The 23,516-nt window shown below is 41.0% G+C and overlaps 1 protein-coding gene across 14 annotated transcripts in view; it reads left to right on the top strand.

The window, feature by feature from the left end:
* The window catches only part of ncam1a (neural cell adhesion molecule 1a), a 229,650-nt gene extending 227,898 nt beyond the window's left edge, over nt 1-1,752 (top strand). For all 14 annotated transcript variants that reach the window (XM_047343367.1, XM_047343366.1, XM_047343368.1 and 11 more), the window contains one exon: nt 1,593-1,752. In XM_047343367.1, coding sequence (XP_047199323.1) covers nt 1,593-1,713 — 121 coding nt within the window. In that variant the 3' untranslated portion in view covers nt 1,714-1,752. The remainder of the gene's footprint in view (nt 1-1,592) is intronic.
* Nucleotides 1,753-23,516: the final 21,764 nt, after the last annotated feature.

The following is a 23,516-nucleotide window of genomic DNA, read 5'->3' as shown; positions in this document are numbered from 1 at the left end:
TTGTTTTATGGCAATAGCCTGGATAGTTCATGAATAATGTCCAAGTTAAAGTTCATTAGTTAGAAGTTTAACGAACATTCACGATGTAGAGTTTATTGACTTAAGGCTGATAGTTAGAGCAGCAAGAAAGAGTATTGGTTACGTGACTCCGAAAATCAACCCCAATCACCACTGGTTGATGAAACTGGTTTACATGGTGTTCTATGCAAAACCCATCACAGGAATTTGGACCTAGGACCTAGAATCAAATATCCAGTAAAGGTTCACAGTAACTTGGTACCATACAGCTTCAGTCACTCTAATATTTTTCTTTGAATGAAATGAAATCTACTGGGTGCATTCCTGTTCCCCAGAGGATGAGCCAGCCCACTGTGATCTGTCCTCTAGCTCCACCATCAGGCAAAAGTCTCAACTTTATACACAAGCAAATGTGATGTGAAATTCCATTCAAAAGCCCATGGCCGTCCCTCTGGTCCCACCGTCAGGGCAGATTTTATATTTTCTATCAATATAACATTTTACTATCATGGGATGTAATGAGCATTTTCAGAAGTCACCGTTTCAATGCACATATTATTTTACTTTAAAACATTAGAGAATCCAAGTTTTCAAAGATCCCATCTCGTCTGAACACACTGGGTCTGTTTCTCCGCCTGACGTCGGGGTCATGGTGTATTTCTGGATCCTGCATGTAGGACAGTCCCTGCCCGGACTTTGTGAAACCCTCCGAGAGCCTGTATGTGTTCGGCAGCAACCAGAAGTGTATTGATTCAAATCTCTACTCGAGAGTTAACACGTGCAGAGGACAGGAGAGGAGGGTGGATGTGCGTCACACAGTGAAAGTGTGTTGTTTTGCACCACTTTCTCCGAACGTAAGCAGCAGCAGCGAGAACAGCAGCAGCTTATTGCTCCAATACAATTCCAATGGGGGAACATATGCTAACAGCAGACAATGTTAGACTTAAGTGAAGAATGGCTTTAAAGTCTATTCCCATTGTGCTGCAGCCGAGTCCAGACGGCGTGTAATCCTCTTGTGCATTGTAGTTTGTGTTGTAGGTTATGCCTCAGTCTTTCATTCCTTCATGCATTGTGCCTACTGTACCGGCCCTGTCTCATTCCACATCGCCGCTCATTGTTCCTCGAAAATAGCTGTGACATCCATGTACTCTTATTTGATGTCTGGCTAGGATAGTGAGCGTGATCCCATTATGTGTGAAATGCATTCAGTTCCAGGAAGGGAAAACAAATTCCCTCAAAGCATCTTGCATGTTTTTTCTTCCCCATCTTTCTTTGAAAAATGACACAAAAGGCAGCTCAGAGCAGACAGTTTAGCCGAGAGAGAGACAGAGAGACAGAGAGAGAGAGAGAGAGAGAGAGAGAGAGAGAGAGAGAGAGAGAGAGAGAGACAGAGACAGAGAGAGAGAGAGAGAGAGAGAGAGACAGAGAGAGAGAGAGAGAGAGAGAGAGAGAGAGAGAGAGAGAGAGAGAGAGAGAGAGAGAGAGAGAGAGAGGGACTTAGTGGATCGCTGTTAACAGAGTTTTTTTTTTTTCTTGTCTCCTTCTGGTTCTCCCTCACTTCTCTCTCCCCACAGCGGCAAAACTGTGAAGGATGATAACGCCAAAGGCGAGACGGAGGTGAAGAACGCCACGGCCGAGGTGAAGACGGTCCCCAACGAGGCTCCCCAGGCGAACGGCAACGAGAGTAAAGCGTAATCTCCCCGATGAGCGCCCGGGAGGAATATGGGTGTTGGAAAGGGTGGTTGGGTTGGGGGTGGGGGTGGGGGGATTGTTTAAGGTTAATCGAGGATGGGGGGTCACAGTCACTGAAACCTCAAAGCAATGTCACACACACCACCCCATTGTATCAGAAAAAAAGTAAAAGTAAAAAAAAAAAGAAAGAAATCATGGGTCTCTCTCTGCAGCGTCTTCTGACCAGAGAGATGTAAAGACCCCATGCACACGCCTTAGTTCCTCCGATTTCCATCTGTTTAATTCTCACAGGGAAAAAAAAAAAAAAAGCTAATTTCATGCTCGTAGTTCACGCCCACTTTCTTGTTTGTAAAAAATTAAACTGATAAACTGTTAAACACAGAAACTGAGAAACTCTAGATATCCACGGTTGGACTGATTAGCTTTACTTCAGTTTACTGCCTTCGTCATGTACACACATGTAAGACTGGTACGTTACCAATAATACTCCTCGTTATGCAGTATGGTCGCATTGTGGTAATGGATTATGGGTCTTTTATTTTTTTTTTGTCAATATTTTTGTTGTTGTTTAAATAATGTGCAGATGTTACTGCCTATTTAGCTTTTTTAATGTTTCTTTCCAGGGCTAGAGAGTAGACCATTAGCATGCCTGATTTATTTTTTGTTTTTATTTTTGCAAAGTTACTGTAATTCTGTACACGTTCCTGTCATTTGGTTTCTCTTTTTTTTAGATGTTTTCTTTTCTTTTTTTCTTTGTTTATTTTCTGAAATGTTGTCTCCATATGGTTCTGGTCCAGAAGTCACGTAGTCTAAGCTACGAGAAAAACGAGAGGAAGACACCGGAGAAAGATTTAAAACGCTGTCAACGTTAATGGGTTTCAACCCTGTCTCCTTATAAATTATGTTTATATACTCGTACTATGTTTTGGAAGACATGTAACTGCTGCATGAATTAGGATCATGGGTAATGTTCTTACCAGTACAAGATTCAGAGGGAGCTGCAAAAGACTGTGTTTAGCTACGTCTACTAAAATACTCTGGTTAAGGTGAGGGAAAGATGAAAGTTAAATATGAAGAAAGTGAACTCGAAAGTTATTATTTTGCTCAACTTAACTTGACTTGGACGGGAAACATGGTCCCTCCAGTGAGTTCTGGGTCCACCACAGGGTCTCGTCCCAGTTGGGCATCGCTGGAAAACCTCCAGTGAAAGGAGACGTCCTGAGAAGGTGCAACTTCTCTGCTCCGAACTCCTTCTCAATGTCCGAACTCCTTCTGAACGTCCAAACTCCTTCTGACTCCTGTAGCCGAGATCTCCTTCATTTGGTCACTGCCCACAGCCCATAGCCATGAGGGTCAGAACCTAAATCAACTGGTAGATCATCTCCCTCTTCACCACAGCGGTCCTAAACCTTCCCAATATATATTCTGAGTTGCAAATGAGCTATGAACGTAATTTTCAGGAGACAGGGTTTGGTCGGGTTGAAAATAAGGATGTGAAGTTAAAGCTGCGCTCCTTCTCGGTGGCCACATCCCTCAAAGTCCAGTTGCGTCACGTTCCTTAAGCGAGAAACTGCCTTACTTGACCTAAATTTGATAGAAACAAATTCTGTGTCTTATCCGCGTCCCCAGTCGACTGTTCGTTCCGCTTCCAGTCCTCGTCAACTCGTCTACGTGACCAAATATACCACACGGTCATTGGTATTTGTATTATATGAACTGGACCAATGAAAACAAAAAAAAGAGAAAGGACACTACAGGATGTAAATAACGGAAGCCAGGCTTAAAGTTCACGGTTTTCTTCTTGGTGGTAGCTATGTAGTTAAAGTTAGTTAAATTATATAGATAGATTTAGTAGCAACATCGTACACTGAAACACCAGAACTGTGCCTGAACTACGAACCATTCTGGGCTGTTTTAACTCCCTGCATGTAAGTTAGCGTTGTAGCTCGGGGAGAGGGGGGGGGATGAGAATTAGCGCTGATGCTAAGCTGAACCTTCTGTCGACTGCCTCGTCTCCGCCTTTCATCGGCGCCCCCCTGGAAACCAAACACTTTGAAGGAGGTGGCGCCTGTAGCGGGACGCAGCTGATGCGTGTTTGTGTGTGTTTTTTTTTAATAATGTCATGTCGGTTTTCTTTTAGGTTCACATGAGAACACACCTCTATCTCTTTCTCTCTCGCATGTATACACACCCAACTTTTCCCAGAGGTTTAAACTTTTTGGACCAGTTCTCTACGGGACAGGTTCGGGCTGAACGTTGACGGAAAAGGCCTCAAAATCTTGTTTTGTCAAAGCTAATTCCGCAAAGGTTTGGAGTGAGAAGCAAAAAAAAGACCATTAGCCTTTAGCTTTTACCGGCTCGTCGTCCAAACTAGCTGAATTCCGTCTTGAATGGTTTCTTGCCGTGGGTTTCACCGTCTTTACCGACTGATCCACAACCTTAGTTTCCCTCCAAGCTATAACCTCACTGCTCGTAGATGACTCAGCTTTGTTAGATTCCCACACCGCTGAGTGACCAGACGTCTGATCCGCTCAGCCACCGTCTCCTCACTTTCACCACAGCTTTTATCAATGTGTGTGTGTGTGTGTGTCACCACTGCTGCCACCATGTCGCCGTTAAGTCTTTAACTAGTCTGTGCCTGCAGTGATGTGACCTGTATTGTAGGTTTAGTGCGGTTTTTAATTTAAACTCACTTCATCATGAAATTCTTACAGCACCATGTCCGTGTACTGCTGGACACTGGGAGGTCTGGTTTTTTTCCTGTTACAACTGGCTGAATAAATCACACAACATTGGACTTTGATTATATTTGTACTACTTTGAAGGAACCACACTGATTTATTTGGGGCAGTTTGGTCCATTGGTTTGTTTACCCAGAATCTAATAAGACTGATTCTGTGATCGGTATCTGCGTCTGCGAGATAAATCTCTGTTCAGTCGGAATGTTAAATACCCACAGACAGATGGCGTCATCGTAAACACAAAGTGCTCGGAGGCTGTTGTCGGGGAAATAAGGACAAAACCCGAAATTACACTGAGAGAAGGCAGAGATAAGGAGATAGATGTTAAATCACAATAAAATAGAAATGAATGAATTAAGATTTGGGAAAATTAAGAAGTAATGTTGATTTAAAAAAGGGTTGGGGATAGTGATGGAGACCCAGATGGAGGATTATGCCAATTGGCTGTTTACTACATGGAAACCCTAATTACATATTGTCCTTTAAAAATAAAAGCCCAAAATGTCACAGGTCATAAAGATTCCTGGAGGAAAACTACTGGAATTTGGCTTTAATGGGAAAAAACGAGTCTGTAAATGAATGTACAAACTCAAGCCATTAACTTAAACTAAATTAGATTTTGTTTATTTTAATTAAATATTAAATGGGTTTTGAATGCGTATAAATGCATAAAAAGCCAATGAAAGGATTTGAAGATGTTTTTCTTTTAGTTCCCTGAAAAATAAAGTCTCGACCATTTTTTATTCTTTTTTTTTGTACAGTGTTCCTCCTCTAGACTGCAAAGCTAGTCCACTGTGAATGTGTGCATCCATTGTGTCCTTTGTCATAGAGCTGAGCAGATAGTTTGATTGTGGAGGAAAAACGCATGTAGCTGATAGCGTGCGACAACAACAACAACAACGCACAGAACGTCTGACAGCAGCAAACTGGAACGACACAGTGCCTTTTGAATAAGAAAACAGCGGCGTCCATTCCATCCCCCACATCCAAGGTTTCACATCTCATCTCTCTGCCGATGTGCTTTTTTTTTTATCCACCCTCTACACTTCAGCTGTAAATGAATCCGTGCTTGGTTTTAAATGGTCTCATGTATTCTCACTGACTGCAGTGATTCAGTTTTGGTTTAAATGGAGGATTCTTTACATTGTCTTTGTTTAAAGGAACATTCCGGTTTGTTAGAACTTGGGATCCTCTGCACACGTTTGGCCGTTGTTTCTGTTTTTATGATGAAGACGATGCTCGGCAGTTAATTGGGGAAATCGTCGAATGCATAGATAGAATTTTGCACCAAATTTGACACACTCCTAGATAAAAGTTGGCAAATCTTTCATCACGATCACATGAATGTGGGAGAATTCCATATCTCACATTGTTGAAGAAAGTGAATAAAATCCCCTAGTTTTTGTGTAATCCTGCAAATTAACGTACAAAAACAACAACAAAAACAAAAAACAAAAACATGATGTTGTCATAACTAAAACAAACAATTGCCAAAGTGACACGAAATGAATCCCAAGTTGTAACGAACCCGGACTCGAAAGAAAGAAATACTTGCGACATCTTAACTCATCATCCTAGAAAAACGATCATCACACAGTCTCACACACTTCACGTCAAAGTGCGAGACTCAGTGACACTCTGCTCAGGTCCCGACTCCTCGAACGTATCTGGAACTGTTTGTCAGATGCTCGCATGCAAATTATATTAGAAAAAGAAAATTATCATCACGGTTTTCTTTTTGTGTGTGTTTTTCTTTTTTTTTGAAACATTGAAGGCTTCGTGTGTTGTGTTGATCTTTTTTCAAGTGTTGTGAAATTTTTCAATGTTTGCTTCAAAAGAAAACTAATAAAAAAAACAGTGAGAGGTGTCGACAGCAGAATTTACTGAAACACAGTGTGAACCATGTGACTTTTTAAATTGTTGTCTGGGGAAAAAAAAACACAAAAAAGGCTTAAAATGCTCTGGAATTTCAGACGTGGGACCAGAGTTTGTGTAAGTTTACATGGGGAAACACTTTGTACTCGTGTGGAAGCTCCTGAAAACCATAAGCGGAGGACGAAGGGGGGGGAACCAGTCCCTCTTGTTCAGATACCTCAAACATGACACAGACGCAGCCTTGAATCTTTCTGCCTGAGGCCGACGCTCGATTCAGTCAGAATAAAGACATCTGGGCGTTTTTTTGTGAGGAGGAAACAAAGCAAGATGAATTTTTCAGGGTTTGAAGAAGAGAAAGAAAATGTCCCAAACGAGACGGCTTCACATTCAGACAGGAGACTTCATCGTCCAGCAGCTTTTACTCTTACTGATCTGCAGCTCTTTAAACAGCAGCTTCCTTCCTGTAGGTCAGACTTTAGGCCGCCGCCCCTCTGTCCCTCCGTCTGTCCGTCACTGTCACCGGTGTAAATACTAAACACTGACTGAGGAAGGAAGGAAAACACGTTTTGACTTTGCATTCTGCCAGAAATTCTTGTGTTCAATAAAGTTAAAGGGAAAAAAGACAAAAGGCTGTGTGAAGACATTAATTTCTGTTGTGATATGTTGCAGAGAAAAGTGTGAAAACTGAGGCACAAGTCAAAACACACTGATTTAGCTGCACAGAGGCCAAAGCATCATAAAGAGTCGCTGTATTTCAAAAGGTTTATAACAATAAAGCACAAATATTTGCTGTTTAAAGACAGTTTTAAAGGTTCAAGTCGGAAAAGGAAGAATAAAGAAACATGTGTACGTTTGGGAATCAAAAAGAAAGAAAACAACAAACATCTTTTATATATTTGATTTGTAATTATATAAATATATGTTAAATACCTTGTTTAAAAAGCCTGTACTACTTCCTATCAATACTACAAAAATACTAAATATAACTATATATTGAGGGCTATACCAAAGTATGTAGTCACTATAGGAAAACATATACACTGTTTAAATATTTTAATTAGTGGACATTTTAAATTTGAATCCTAATTAAATAATATCTTCTTGATAAAGTTGCAAACACTGGACATTTCAATCCGGGGATTTACTGTTTTATAATTTGAAAGGGTGATTCAGATCAAGATGAGAACATGTCCCTGAGTCCAGATTTAAATCAGCTCAGTAGTTTTTCCAGTTCTATTATGTTGAACATCTTTAAATTCATCATTTATTTTTTTATTCAGCCGCTCAACATTCCAAAGCTCCACTTATTTATGAAACAAAATAAAACATTTAATCTCAAAACATTTCAACCCAAACATTCTTTGTGAGCGGAGAATCTTGTCAGGAGAATTTATTTCATTTATTAAATACGAGTAAATAAGTACCAAGAAAACAAGTATCATGTGAGGTGTTCTTGTAGTTCTGCTTATTGACCACTAGAGGACAGCATGCTCCCAATCTACAGACAGACTGAACCTGACTTTTACAATTGAGGCACAAAGAATCACATGAATCAAGTTTTTCAAACTAAAACGGTTAAATTGTTTTTAATTGACTCTATATTATATTATACTATAAATGACATTGATATTGAGTTATTCTAATTCATTATAATTAAAGTAAAAAAATAATAATAACTGTAATAACTGTGAGTATGAGAAGCTGAAAATACTACAGCAGAATCATAAGTGAAATATATGCAATAATGAAACATATATATTTAAATATACAGAAATATCTGCAATATGTCATGAAGAGTGACAGAGCTGTGCAGTTTGAACAGGAATAAAAATGCAAAGTGTCCAAAGTTATATAGAAAAAATAGTTATTTGACATGAATCTGTTATTCATTGAAGTCAGTGTGACTTAAACCAGAACTTTTCAAAGACCTGTTGAAAAGTCTTTGTCAGAGTGAAGTAATCTCTGGTTTGACCAGAGGGAGGCAGACTAACTCAAATTAACAGACACGCCCTGAAGCAGATAAGTTTGGTTAAAGTGTCTCTGACGTAGAAATATAGTTATAAAGAAAAGTTATAGAAGAAAACAGAATCACTCAGTTTCCTCCTCGTGAAGTGTCACTTCAGATCTGACTGATAAAACAGGACGGGGATTCAACCTGTAGTGAAGCCACAAGACACAGTGCTGAGGAATTTAGATTGTAAAGAAATGTAAAGGAAAAATCATGAAAAACTTTCAAATTAAACAACAACAAAATCTACAAATCCTCAATTTCCATTTGATGTTTTCTTTTTATATATAAACTTATGATATGTGACACTGTTTGTGGAAATGGGGACATGAACTCTGGTTTCTACATCACATCGACAATCATTTTTTTTTAATTCATTATTTTTATTAAGCCTGAAAGCAATAACTCAGCAGCACCAAACATTTACTTTCTATACATTTACACTGTGGTATTGATATTTTTATAAAAAAAGACACATACATACATGCATGTACGTGCACTAACACCAGTGTCCTGATGCACGAGTACCTTTATTTTCATCAAATTCTCAAACGTCAGGTTCAAAGGTCACGTCAGACCTTCAATCCCTGAATGAAGCTCAAATTTCCATTTAGATTTAAATGTCCTCCGAGCGTCGTGTCGTCCTCGTCCCTTCGTGGCTGCAGCAGCTCTTCTCCTGGGAGCCGCCCCCAGTCTTACAACAACGGTCCAGTGTGGCCATCCGTGGCCTGGCATTGATCACACTCTCACAGAGCTGAAGGCACAGAGCTCGACCTCATGGCTCGTACCTGTCTCAACACACACTTACGTCCACACACACACACGTATGGCCGGTAGTGAAACCTTGTGTTAAGCTTTTTGATTCGCACATTTGTGATAATAACTTACTGTGACTTAATAATTGTCCATTTCTGGAGCTGATCTCTGCTGATGTTCAGATGTGCAGCATGTTTTCTTCTTAGCTGCTTGTGTAATGTCACCAAACAGTTTGTGATGTTTGGATCCAGAGAATCAGAAGGCACAAGTGGAAAGGCTCTGGATGAAGTCTCAACAGGAATCCAGTGCAGCTGAGGGTGAAACACGGAAACAGATGTCGGTGGCATAAAAGAAAAAACGCCCCCTTTCACACACGTGTAATCTCTACTCTCTAATTCTGAAGTAAACAGCACCAATATTTAAAGGTGCAGTGTGTAGAATTTAGTGACATCTAGTGGTGAAGTTGCATGTTGCAGCTGAACACCCCTCACCTCACCCTCCTCTTGCAAACATGAAAGAGAACCTGTGGAAAACTTCAGTTGTCTTAAAAACTCAAAAGGTGTTTAGTTTGTCCAGTCTGGGCTACTGTAAAAAACATGGCTGCCTCCGTAGAGAGGAGTCGCTCCTGGTGTAAATATAAAGTATTTAAATATAAAGGGTTAATTCTAGGGTAAAGAAAACAACAATTCTTACAATTTAGATGAAGCACGATAGTGAAAACATCACAAGGATTATTTAATATTTAATATCTGCCAGTAGATCCATTTGTTATTGGCACCATCTAGAGGTAGAGTCACTTTGCAACAGAGTCTATGGTCTATCTCTTGAACCAGGGTTTGGTTTGTCCGCTCTGAGCCTCTGTAGAAACACGGCGATGCAACATGGCTCCGTGGTAGAGGACCGGCTCCAGAGGTAAATATAAAGAAATCATTCTGAGGTAATGAAAACACAACGATTACACACTAATGAATTCACAATTTTGAATGTTATCTCCCATTTTGAACAATAGATCCTTTAAATCCTCCACACTGGACCTTAAATGAAATCACTCATCTGCATATTGCTTTTTATTTGTTAAACATTGTTATTAATGTTCGTGCAGCTGGAGTCTGGAGTCAAATGAGGTCATGTTTTGAGTTAAAATGAGCCGTGCACAGCTCCACTGTGTTCTGCAGCCTGTGGTGCTTTTTACTGTAAATCTGTGGAAAGTCACATTTACCCTTTGAACCCCTGCAGTGTTTCTTTCATTCGGTGCTTCACCATAAACCCACACATTTCAACACATTTTCTTCATGCCTTCAAAAGCGACATTTCCAGAATGAAAACATCCTCTTGTGCGAGAACCCAGTTACAGACGTCTGCCGTCCTGTGAGAAAATAGGAAGTGTTGCCATAAAGCAGCAACTACAAGATGTGTGGAGTAAGTTCCTGTGGCTTCTTGTGTGATTTTTATATAAAGGTAATAAATATTGCATGTATTTTTTTAATTAAATGCTGTGCAGTGTGAGATAAACAGTAAACCGTTCCCTGTGTGAAGTCCCCTTCGCCCGGATGGGATCTGGGGACTAATAACGCTTCTCCTCGTCTGCCTGTGGAGCTCCACACTACACAATGAGCACCGGGATAATGTTCTCCAGCTCAGTGATGGAATAATATTCCACGGTTTAAAAAAAATAAAAAAGCTTGTAAACTGTTGTAAACAGTGGAATTCGCTCAGTGAAGCAGGAGAGATTTGATGAAACAAAAGGGCCACGCTTCAGTCAGCTTTGTTGAGCAGATCAGAGAACAGTCTGAATGTACCTGAGGCTGAGGGCTGGTTGGTTTTCAAATATACAGAAGCAGATGTTTCTCTCTCTCTCTCTCTCTCTCTCTCTCTCTCTCTCTCTCTCTCTCTCTCTCTCTCCCTCCCTCCTTCTCCTTTTGTCTTTCTTCTTCTTCTTTTTAAAAAAAAAAATATTGTTGAGTAATATTTGTTTTTCCATGCGGGGCCACGTCTCAGCCTCCTCATTTCCACGCCGCTCCCGTCTGGTCCCTTCTCATTTCTTGTTTTGTTTTGCGCTTGCCTCAGCTCAGACTCGGCCAGCCATGCATTCCTCTCCAGAACATTCTGCTTCATCCCTGCTTCCCAACCTTTAAATCACATCAGTGTTACATCACAGCGCACTCAGGCTTCCTGCTGCGGCCGCCATGCCAAGAACTTTTCCCCTCGCGCTCTGTCGTCCCCTTCACCTTCCCCCCCCCGCCACTTGGTCTGAACGTTCCCTGAGCTGCAAAGAGTCAAAACCTATATTTCTGCATCTTTATATCTGTCGAGGAGAAACTGTTTCTAATGTGCATGAACCAAAATATCTTGGAGAGCTCTTTCTGTCTGGATCTACGAGTGAGAAGCTGCAAATGTATTATTTATTATCACCACACAACCATCTAACAGTCGGGACTATAATAACGCCATTCATTCAGATTTAATTGAACTGTATTTATATATCTCCAAATCTCAGCATACGTTATCTCAGGGCACTTTAGAAAGGTTGAGACCTTACAATATTCAGATGTGAAGCACTATTTGTATTTTTTCCTTTCCTTTCTTTAAAAATGTAACTTTCCACTTATTTTAACTTGTGTTTATAGCAGGTATGTAACCAAACCATGATTCAGATTCAGTCAAATCTAAACGTATATAAATGTTGATGCACATCTGTCCAGTGACATCATCTCCAATGTCCTTAAATCTACTTTGAGATCCAAGAGAATAAAGTTGAGATAATGTCATAATCATAGACATCGTCCATGCTCGAGCAAAAACAAATGGCTTGTAACTACACAACCAAGATGTAAACAATAAAGGCTGCATGAACGGAAGATCGTCAGTTTTCATCATTTTTATTATGCAATGAGGAACAAATGTTTAATTTGTGTTGTAATTTTCAAACCCAATGACCCCAAACTGATCCTCCTTCATTCCACGGCTTTACTTCACGAGTAATCCCTGTTTGTAATAGTTTTCTAACTGGAATTAGATATAATAGCATATTCAGTATAGTATTTCAATTCTATTTTGTCTTTTTCTTTAGTGCCTGATGCCTCAAACAACACATCTACTGCTTTAGTGCTTTTATACCGTGTTACTACACATAGGCACTGACCCTGAATACTAAACCATGAATCCACTGTACAGATTTATACAGTAAATCAACACCTTCTCATTGTCGATGCTCCGAGAAGCGAATGTTCAACCTCTGTCAGCTGCCGGTCGATGAGTAACCACAACTACACAAATACAGTAAGTTAGTGAGTCAGTCAGTTGGTCAGTTAGTCATAGTTCAGAGACCTGCTGTCTGTGATTCTCTTCCCCCCTGTTTCCTCCTCCTCTTATTGCTCCGGACCTTTTTACAGAAATACACCAGGAGTTCCGGCAAATTACAGAACCTTCGTTTTTTGATCAGCAAATCTTCAGACGGAGGCTTCTTCAAAGAAATAACTTCCCACTTCACTTCTTAAGCTGAACAAAAACTCCTCTTAAATGAATGGCTTTTGCTCACAGCTTGTGGCCGCAGCTGGCAGTATTGTTGGCCGCTCTTGTCCCCTGGCCGCGGAACAGACAGACAGAGGATGAAGGGCGATGGAGGGGGGTTGACACAACAGGTACACACATGAAACGACCGCAATTATTGTCCTCCCTCCTCCTCGACACCAGCGTCACAACTGACAAGGTGTTGGCTGATTTATTTATCTTTTTCCTTTTCTTATTCGGGTTTCCTCGGGTTGACTTTGTCTTTCTGCAGCCGCACAATGAAAAAAGCCGAAGCCAAGGAGGATGCACTTTATTAGGAACATCTGCACACCTGCCTATTCGTGCAGTGTATGAAATCATGCACGTACATGTCAGGAGTGTCAGACGGACGGGGGGAACTTGGTTGTTGGTGCCAAACAAGCTGGTTTGAATGTTTCTGGAAACTGCTGATCCGCCGGGATTTTTTTACAAACAACAGCCTCGAGAGTTTATTCACAATACAACAAACAGAGAATCCTCCAGTCAGCAGCGGCTCTGTGGACAGAAACCAGCCTGTTGAAGAGAGAGGTCAGAGGAGAAGGGTCAGGCTGGTCGGAGCTGACAGAAAAGCTAACTCGGGGAACTCTTCACAACTGTGCTGAATAGAAACTCATCTCAGAGTGACCACGTCGAAACTTTGAGGCCGACGAGCTACAACAGCACAGGAAAACTTTGTGTTCCAGGCAACAACAGAAATCTGAGGCGGACGCCAGACAACCTGATTTAATGAATCCTGAATTCTGCTGTGGCTCACAGATGATCACAATGTGTCATTAACAGCATGAATCCATGGACCAGACCTGCCTCGTGTCAACAGTCCAGGCTGGTAGAGGTGGTGTCTCGGTGCGGGGAACGATTTCTTGGGCCCTTAGCACCAATCAATCATGGTTTGAATGCCACCGCCTGTCAGAGTCTCGTTGCTGAGGATGCTCACGGCCACAGTTTACCATCTTTCTAATGGCTTCCTCCTGCACGATAATGCTCCATGTCTCATTTCAAACAGGTCTCATTTCAAATCTGCATCCGATAGGACACCTTCAGGAAGTGGACGCACAGGAGTTCTGCAGCATTTAACCTGCGAGTGACTCACTGGAGGCGTTTGTTTGTGTCTGACATCGGCTGTCAGGGTTTTTCGTGACTCCTCCTGATGGACCGATCAGATTCTGTTCCCTGATGTTGCCTCGAAAAAACTCACGTGTCAAAGTGCCGGTCAATAGGAAGGGAAGTCCGTGACCTGCGAGCCAGTTCACAGCCGAACACGGGCTGATACCGGGGAAGATACGAGGGAAGATGCTGAGACAATCTACAAAAAGTTTTCTGTTCCCTCAATGACAAAGTGGAAAAAAACTAGGAGGGCCTAGAAGTAACGATGTAATTATTGATCACATCCTGGATTCTGGCAATGAAAAATGGTGTCAGCTGGAGGACGAAGGGAAAGGGTCAAAGTTAAGGTTTCCAGCCTGGAGAGGATTCGTAGATCTGATCTTCAGACCTGTAGGATCATCAACTCTCTCTGCTACGAAGATAAACTGAGTAAAGAGAAACTCCTGAAAGGCTCCAATGTGTCCATCAATGACCTCCTAGAGTCTGTCCATCAAAAGCAAACTGAGCGTCTCCCAGACATGAGAGCGGTCAGGGAGCGGGGGGGTCCCTATCTGTGGAATAATAACCTCATTGTACAACGACCCCTCAAAGAAACCACACAGTTACAGACTTGATGCTGTTTCCAGTTTCTGGATTTCACAGTGAAGTGTTTATCAACTTCACTGACCTTTTGGCACTTAATCCATCTCACTTTACTAACATTATCAAAATATCAGTAGACATATTCTAACATGTTTTATAATTACAGAGGCAGATTTAAATCCATTATAAAAATGGTTCACAAATTTTAAATACTTGATTTTTACTTTTTAAACTCTTAAATCGTACTTCTTGGATGTAACTCTGTTTCTTAGTGTGTTACTGTTAAGTTTATACAATCATAATCTCTTTGTTACTGGAATGAAACCAAAACCAACTGGTATTGTCATTAAAATACTACTTTATATATTTCAATGTTTTCTTGGCGGCTACTTATTCCACATAATTCTTAAATATACTTAATTTGTCAGATTAACTTGTTGCCAGACAGAACACTCATGAATTTAATCTTCTAAATACAATAAAAATGAAACTTGTATTTAAAATGTATTTTTGTCGAGAAACATCTGCTTTGTTAACTCAATCGCTCGAGATATTTTTCAGTCAAATTCAATAATAACCCTCACATATAAAACAAGATGTGCAAATCGTTTTTTTTATCTTCTAAGACGCACAACAACTCACTGTCAATACCCAGATAACCTCTTCAGGGGCACACAGCTGCGGAACGACATTCCAACACAATCACACTCGTTTGTTGAGCCAGACATTTTGAAATATTCAGTGTCAAAGCAGCTCTAAAATACTCGGAGATTGCTCAAACCGTTTTCTCCAAGAAATTAAGTTTCTACACAACAACAATAAAAAATCCCTGAATGTGCTTCTTTGTGTTGATGGTGTCTGAACAGAACCGTGAAAGATTGGATCAGGCTTGATTCACTACAAATGGATATCAGGCTGTTAGATCAGATATTCTGGCAAAAAAACAAATAGTTCGCCTGTGAACATTTTCCTGACACTGTTCAGTATCAACGTACGTGCTGCTCGCCAACGGCCGTAATGAACAACACATCCTCGGGACATTAACATACAACACAACATGCTTCGGTTTCCAACAAAGCTTTTTTTTTCTCCTCCGCTGCAGTTTGGGGCTTTTAAAGCGTATAGTTTCTTAGAGACGGCGAAAGTCCTGCTTCATGTCAGCAGCAACACTGAACACAACAGCTGTGCACAGCCTGCGAGCGCGGGCCAGAGTTCTTGGCCGTTCCGTTTCCTCTGCGTGACTTTATGATTACTCACAATCTAGTTAAATCGCAGAATCACAGATGCACATGTTGAAACCTGTTTGTTACTGCTCTGGCTCTTGAGAACATGTGGACTGACGTTTTGTTTGAATTTCACTTAGTCACTTGGAAAAATGAGCCTTTTGGTTGATATGTCACTAAACTGACCAGGTTGTGTTGGTCACAGCACTCACACGCTAGCAGGTTGCAATTCTGTGCACTAAAGATACATGTAAATGTGAAATATGTTTCATCGACGGATGTGTGTGTGAATTCGAAAATGAACGGGAGCGAGTACAGACACAGCCTCGTTTCCCAAATTAACATAATTAACCTTTGGCTAATAACGATGGGAAAATGTTTAAATGCGATTTCAAGTGGAATCTGGTTTGACAACTTGCAGATTGACGACAACAGGCAGACGAACGTCACTGTGGCCAGACGAGGTTCTGGGTTAGAATGGCAACGCCCCACTAATGAAACCAAATTAAAAACCCGCTGTAGATCCAGATTTATATTTGGATCTGCACCAAATTGCACACTTCAACATCAGTCTTCTAAAATATATATAAATTTCCCCTGGGAAATTGGTGAAAATGTTACAAAACACAATGTTAAAGAAAGTGGTTGGAGAAAAATCCTGGATCTGCCCCAAAATGTCCTGGCCCTCGTCCCGTCCTTCTAAGTTTCTTGGAATTCCGCTCAGTACTTTTTGCATAATCCTGCAGACAAACAAACAACCCACCGGACGGGGGGGCTCCTCCTCCCGGTGAGTAACCACAGCACAGATGAGTGACGCAGGTTTGATGGAGCGGTTTGAAGTTAACCTGGGTTTGATGATAAACAAAGCCAGGTTATGCTAAATGATTCCTGCAAAGATATTGGAAAACAAGGAGGAGGAGGGGGGAAGGAGAATGAAAGAGAGAGATGTGCTGCAGGATTAGCTGTGAGGAGCCTCCCTGTGGCGGGCGGCCCTTCTTTTTCCCAGGAACACCGGGAACACTGTAAGGTGATTACTGTTTCATTTGCCATCGCTCCAGTGGTTAAGCACTATGGCCACTAGGGCTTGACTGCCTCCCCTCAACACAATGGGACACAGAGTTAGACTTTTTTTTACATCCTTTCCACTTAGCAACAGCTAATGAAATAGTGAACTCGCTTTTTTATTAATAAAAAGATGAAACATTGAGGATTTGACATGTGAAGGAAAACGGCAGGAAAAAGGGCGCTGGAGGAGCAGGAAGGACGTCAGAGAGGTTCTGGAATTCTTCTCCGAGAACAGCTGGGTTCCTACATTGTGTTCCTGTGTGTGTCTGTGTGTGTTTGAGGATGGGGGGGATGAAGAAATGTGTGATGAAGGGAGGAGAGGTGGTTCTTTACTGTGAATGAAAGGCAGCTGTGGCCTTGCTGTGGGGAGTGGACACAAGGTGATGTCGGTGGAGAGTCAGAGGACGACACACATTCACACACTGAACCTGTACAGATGTTTGAACTGGACTGATGCTTCACTCGTGAGCTTCTCAAGACCCTGATGAAGCTGTTATTGTGCTTTTAAATACAATCTGTGAAAAGTTGCTAATACACGGAAGTAAAGAAAGACTACGATGTATGTGCAGAAATAAAAAAATGACATATTGTGGTTTTACAGAGAGACAGTTTTAAGTTGCGATAAACATATTTAATGTACGTTGTCAAACCTCCAAACCTTTTCAGTTAAGCCATAAATATAATTGTGTTGATGCACTTAATCTACAGCTAATTCCACCAGCTCAGAGTCTGTGTAGGTTGTGACAGGACTTTGCACAAATTAAAGATAATCTGGGTAATTAATTGGAGATGATGATTAATAAAAAGCATTTAAATCGAACGGCAAAGCAATTAAATCAAACAATGTTTGATTGATATGTAATTTGAAAAGTAAACTTCACATTGATACAAATAGAAGCTGAAAGGAAGCTGTGGATTTCCCTTCAGGGATGTGGACTGATGAGGAGGAGCCGGAGTTAGATACTGATTATGTATTTCTTATTTGACGCCATAAAAACTGGTTGAAATGTCATGTTTGATATCTGAGACTGACACCAGACCTCAATATCGCTACTGTGCAGTCTCTGGCTCCAAGTGACGACTAAAGTGCAATTTTAATTTCATATAATTTATCATTTTTGTGGATTGTGAGGAGTCTAATATTTGGCAGCGTGAAAAAGAGAATTTATTTGAAAACTGGACTGAATCTAAGTCAGTATTATAACTGATACATATACATATAGATCAGACCTACATTTGAAATTGAAACGTTTTCTTTGTCTCCTCCTTTACCGTCTGTTTACTTCTTCACCCCCCATTTCTCCAGCGGGGTCCTTCCCTCACTCATCACAGTGATGTGAGATTAATTTAACGACACGGACTTCTCACTAACCTGGTCTATCTCTGGGCTTTTTTCGGGCCCTTTCCAGGATGTCCATGCAATCTCCTCTCAAAGGAGAGAGGCTATTAAGCAGCCTTCAAGAAAGGATGGAGGAAATCAAACCAAGGGCAATTGAACACAGGTAGACAAACAAATTCACACAGTGACACGAAAATAAATTGAGGTGTGTGTTGTGTGTGTGTGTCTGTGTGTAGGTGAAGGCATTTATTTAAATATGCCCTTTTGCTTCTCTCTTCGAGTATTTAACACACACCCTGAAGGTAAAATGCTTCTGTGGGGCTTCGGTGGAAATAGCAAATGGTTCTGTGTTCATTAAAGACCTGTTATAAGACGGCATGAAAATCAATCATAATATTAAACACTGTCTCGATGCCTGTAGCACGTAGGCTCTTTATAAACATGCTAACAAGAAGATGACAGGTAACCTGATTCCACTTCCTCCCTTCAAACAACCAATCAGAATGTGCAGGATGAGGGTCATGTGGTCAGGTTACCGTCTTACAGTGTCAACAATGCTGAGGTACATCATGGATTCCACTTTGTGCGTCGTAGCGTCTCTTCACATCGCTTCCCTTCACCTGTCTGGTTTATATGGTGACACTTTTCGGCCTGATGGTGGCAGCATGGGTTCACACCATCGGTCCCGCTGGTACGACCAAGTTCGACCAATCGTGAGTTAGTCTCAGCTGTCAATCGTAATGTTTGACTCTGTCTTTATATCAATATGATAAGAACTAACTAAAGGAACCAACTGTCTCTGGGGAAAAATTGTATTCGACGTTTACTTTGACATTTTTGTTTGGTCCCATCCGCTAACATGGAGGAGGCAGCCACCAGGGGGCGATCCAGATGATTTGGAGGGCTGCCATCTTTATAAACAGGTCTATGCTTCACACCCATTATATGAAGATGATTAATTTGGGGGTTTAATTTTTTGTTTAATAGACGTTTATACAATGATCTCCTTCCACTTCTGCTCTCTGTAAACATCTATTCAGGAGAAACCTCTTCATCTGAGGGAATGTCAGCTCCGTGATGGCAATGAAACACGGAGCCAGTGGGTGTCAGGAAGAAAACAAAACGCTTGTTCACATTTCAAATTGATGGAATTCAGTCTTGAGTTCAATATTAAAAGTGTGAGAAGAATTTCTAACGGTTTGTATTAGAACTAAGCAACGAGATGCATCCTCTCACTCTGCAGCGTTCAGCTCTTCTCCTGCTGCATCTCCGACAGAATATCATCGTGTGTTTGCTGCCGCTGGTGATTAATCACAGGGCAACTCCGTGCTTCAGTTGTTGGGGTTTCATCTCTTCTGCTGTATTAAAAAATAACATGACCACAGTAACGATTGACAAATCAACCAGGAATCTGAGGCGTGATCTCCGGAAGATGTCCTGATATTTGGGTCCTGATATTGTCCAGAGTTTGTCTTTTACATATGAGGAACACAGCAGGAGATTCTCCAGGTCAGCCGTGTTCACAACAACAGGAGAAACAAGGGGTGGGGTGGAGCCTGTGGTATATAATGATATATAAATTCTGCTGCAGATATCACGTGTTTATGTTTAAAGCACATTGACAACTTCGTCCTCTTCTTCAACATGTATGGCTCCTCTTTTTCATCCTGAGACCTTTTTATATTGTTGGGGGTTTTCAGTTTCGTGTCTGTTATGTGCTCGAGTGGTGAATTCTCCACACATAACCCTGCTGTATTCTCACATCAAGCTTCATCAGACATTTTCCAGAGTTTTTACAAAAAAAACCCAGACTCAGACATTTGATTTCTCACATTCAGCTCCTCGGGATGATTTCAGGAGAATATCCGAGGTTCAGTGCTTGTGTGAAAGCAGCTTTAAGGATTAGAGCTTGGGCAAACCATGAAAAGAGTCGTTTCTCTGCTGTCCAACAATTATATCATTAATCTAAAATAATCGTCAAGAGAAAGAGATGCTAACATTTTTTTAAATGTTCTTGTTTCCCACTGATTCAACACATTTAGTTTTGGACTTTTACCCATTTTCTTTGCCCACGTATTTTCCCCACAGGCTCCGACTAACGTGCAGGTGGTGGAACGGAATTCCCTGAGGAAAGAGTCTGTTCGATGTACAATGAAATCCCTCTTGATGTATTGGGCCAGTGTCTGCCTCATCCACTCTCACTGTACAATGCATAAGGTTTACCTGAGGCGCAGGAGAGAATTGATCTCCTGTCCAGACCGTAACCGGGGCTCTGTTCCCTCAGATCACCGCTCTTCTGTTGTGATTCCCTCAACCAGGGAGATCAGCTCACATCGCTGAGGAGTGTAAATGGGTTCAGAGATATTAATTATTAATGAGAAAATTACACCGACAAAGTCCATGTGGGGTTTCGAGTTTGTCTGTGCAGTTTTGAGTCAGACTCCTCTTTTTTCTGTCCCCATGTGGCGAAACCAGAATAGATCACAGGTTTTGTTATAGAAATGAAATTAAAAATTCATACGTAACAGATCTTATTAAAACGATTACAGCTGTGATGAGATCTGATCCCTTTTTCCCTCTTACAATTACCTTAATAGGGTCATTTAGTAAATATAGGAAAAACTGTGCCGAGGAGATTTGTAAACTGTTTTTCCACTGATACAAAAGTCCAGAGAAATACATGGTGCTTGTGGAGGACAGAGGATTTTCTGCTTCCTGTCTCCTCTGACGCTTTTAGTCCGTTTGTTTCTTGTTCTTATTTTGTTGTTTTGTTCTGAACTCGGGGGTGAAAACACACGTTTAAAGCAGGAATCAATCATCAGGTTAATGTCTTTCCCTCAAAAATAAAACAACAATTTGTCAGCTTGTTTCCTGAGATTGCATGAATAAAACAGGGCTAGTAAAAATACACATTCAGTAGAAGTACAAAATAAGTAAAGATACCATATTAATGCAAGGAAATATAAAATATAAAAATAGTATATACGCTGTAAACTGAATATATGCAGTGTAACAGTATTGCACTTATATGAAATTTGAATGTTTATTATCTCTGCCAAAAAGATGATGTTTTTACTTGTTGTTTGTCTGCAGCTTTACACAGAAACTGCAGAACGGATTTACACAAAACTTGGTGGAAAGATGCAGGAAGAGTCCCAGGTGGTTTTTCATTGTCTTTAACGTTGCAAGATTGTGCATATTTTCACCTTTTCACCACTTTTCCACAGAATGATTTCTAGATTTTAGAAACCAAGCAACTTAAGACGACTGATATGTGTGAATTGTTTGAGGCTTGATTGGGTTTAAGAGGGCTTGGTGGAGGTCTGCACTCATATTGAGTGCTTTTCTAGTTGCAGGGATAAAGTCACTTGTTCCAGTTTGGTTGTGTTTGGTTTTGATCTGCTCATGTTTCACAGTTTCTTAATGCTCCTCCACACGACAGTTCCAACAGTGGCAATAAACACCGGCACTGAACGTCCATCCTGTGTTGCTGCGATGTCAAGGATGAATATATATACGGCTGCTTTAACAATGTTTAATACCAGACTATGTCGTCTCATGGCTTATTCACTTCATCTATTTTGTGGCGGCACACATTCATCAGACAGACAAACTTTTATTTGGTAGAAAACACTCAATACATCTACATGTAAACACACAAGGATTATAATGTAGAGAGTCTGTGTAAATCAGGGTTTGACTGTCATTGGGCTTTAAAGGCAGACAGAAGTAGTTATATTGTTCTAAAAAGCCGATGATAACTAACTGACATTTTGTGCAGAGACAAAAAAGAAAATCAATTTATTCCTTCGTTCTCCTTGAACTTAATGTTCACGTTTTAAAATCATGGGAAAACACTTCAATCTATTATCTAGGAGACACTAAAACTCCTAAAGTGCTTCTTAAGGCTGCGTGACCCAGTCCAGCTATAATTCAGCTGCAGAGAAACTCTCTAATCCACAGGAGTGACTGTGAACAAAGACTAGTGTGTAATATTTTATAAATCAATTCAGTATCAGACAATAACACATGTCAAAACGTATTTGTGTCTGTAGCTGTGTTCTTTACACCAGGTAATGTTCAGCCAGTGTATCCAGCAACTAACAGCTCGAGTTGTAAATTTCTTTATTGCTCGTTTGAGGTGAAAAGTGCACGGCGTTATCTAAGGATGATGATTTAGTCTCTTTTCAACTTTTAAAAAACAGCCCAAATCCTCCGTGTCGTAACGGCCGGTAATTGCCCTGTTAGCAGATGATTGCAGAGTCTTGGGTCAAAGTACTCTTCACCTGAAGCTGACCACACAAACCCCGTTTGTCGGGCTGCCATTCTTTTGGCAGAGGAGTATTGATCCGGAGGATTCTCTTAAGCGCTGTAGTTTGTCCTCTGAGGGTGGAGCTGAAGGCTCGGAATGGAGAAGTAAACAGGCACTTGGTAAATAAAACACCTAGGTCAATATAGCCATTTTACCCATTAACCTGAGGCAGGTTGGGCCATTGGAGGCGGTTACACAATGTGTGTGGAAGAGGAAGAACCTGTAACTTGGTAAACACAGAGAGTTTGGTCATTCACGGGTCACAGGATTTTAAATAAACCAGCTTTGGGTGCGCTGATAGTGGGTTTTGGTTGTTGTTTGGAATCTATATCAGATAAACTACATTTGTCCTTTGTTTCCTGTCTTTTAACATATTTTTTTGAAATTATATTTCTCAATTCTCGCTAAAAACATCTTCTTTTCTTCAGGCTTCAAACATCATGTAAGTTGAGTTTGCATTTATGTGTTTGCGCAGCTTAGAATCAAACTCAGCTCTTTAACTGTGTGAGTTGTGGTTTCACCCATGAGCACATGGCGAGCAAAAACTACTTCCCGACCAAATCCAGAAAAGGTCAGAGGTGAGGGTCAGGGGTCGGAGAGGCGTGGCCTCTGTGCCGGAGACGCCCCCAGGTTTACACAAGTGTAAAAAGAGTCCATTCAGTCTGGCTGCATGGGCAGAGTTTCACAAAGGTCCACTGTGTGGGGCCTATACTCCCCCAACACACACACACACACACACACACACACACACACACACACACACACACACCTCCTCGATGCACCATGCCTACAGGACACAGACAATAGGAGGGGTTTCTGGTTTGCCTGTTCGACTAAGTTTTTGTTTGTACTTTTACCGGCGTGGATCAACAAATTCCTTCTCTTTTTCCGTTTTTTTTAATCCTAACCTTCATTTATGTATCGCTGTCCAAAGTGATCAACTCAACACTGTGCAGAAGAATAGAGGAATGAATATCCATGAAAGAAGACATCAACTCGGGGGAAATGGTTTTAAATGATGCATGAAACAAACGGATAAAGAAAAACGTTAGACAATGCAAATAAATGCCAAAGCTCATTGTTGAAAAGAGAAATAATCTGAAAAACACACAAAAGGTTTAAGAGGTGTCAGGTTTCTGTTGCGTCAGCTTTCACCTCCAGGCCGGTTCGTTCCTGCTAAATATCTGGATCTTTAAAAACGGGTCACATACATTTTCCTTTTGATTTAAACGGTTTATTCATTTCCTAAAAC

The sequence above is a fragment of the Hippoglossus stenolepis genome, chromosome 15 (genome assembly GCF_022539355.2).
Source record: "Hippoglossus stenolepis isolate QCI-W04-F060 chromosome 15, HSTE1.2, whole genome shotgun sequence".
In the NCBI taxonomy this organism is placed as follows: Eukaryota; Metazoa; Chordata; class Actinopteri; order Pleuronectiformes; family Pleuronectidae; genus Hippoglossus; species Hippoglossus stenolepis.
The sequence above is the reverse complement of the archived record's forward strand: the minus strand, read 5'-3'. Positions and strand labels throughout refer to the sequence as shown.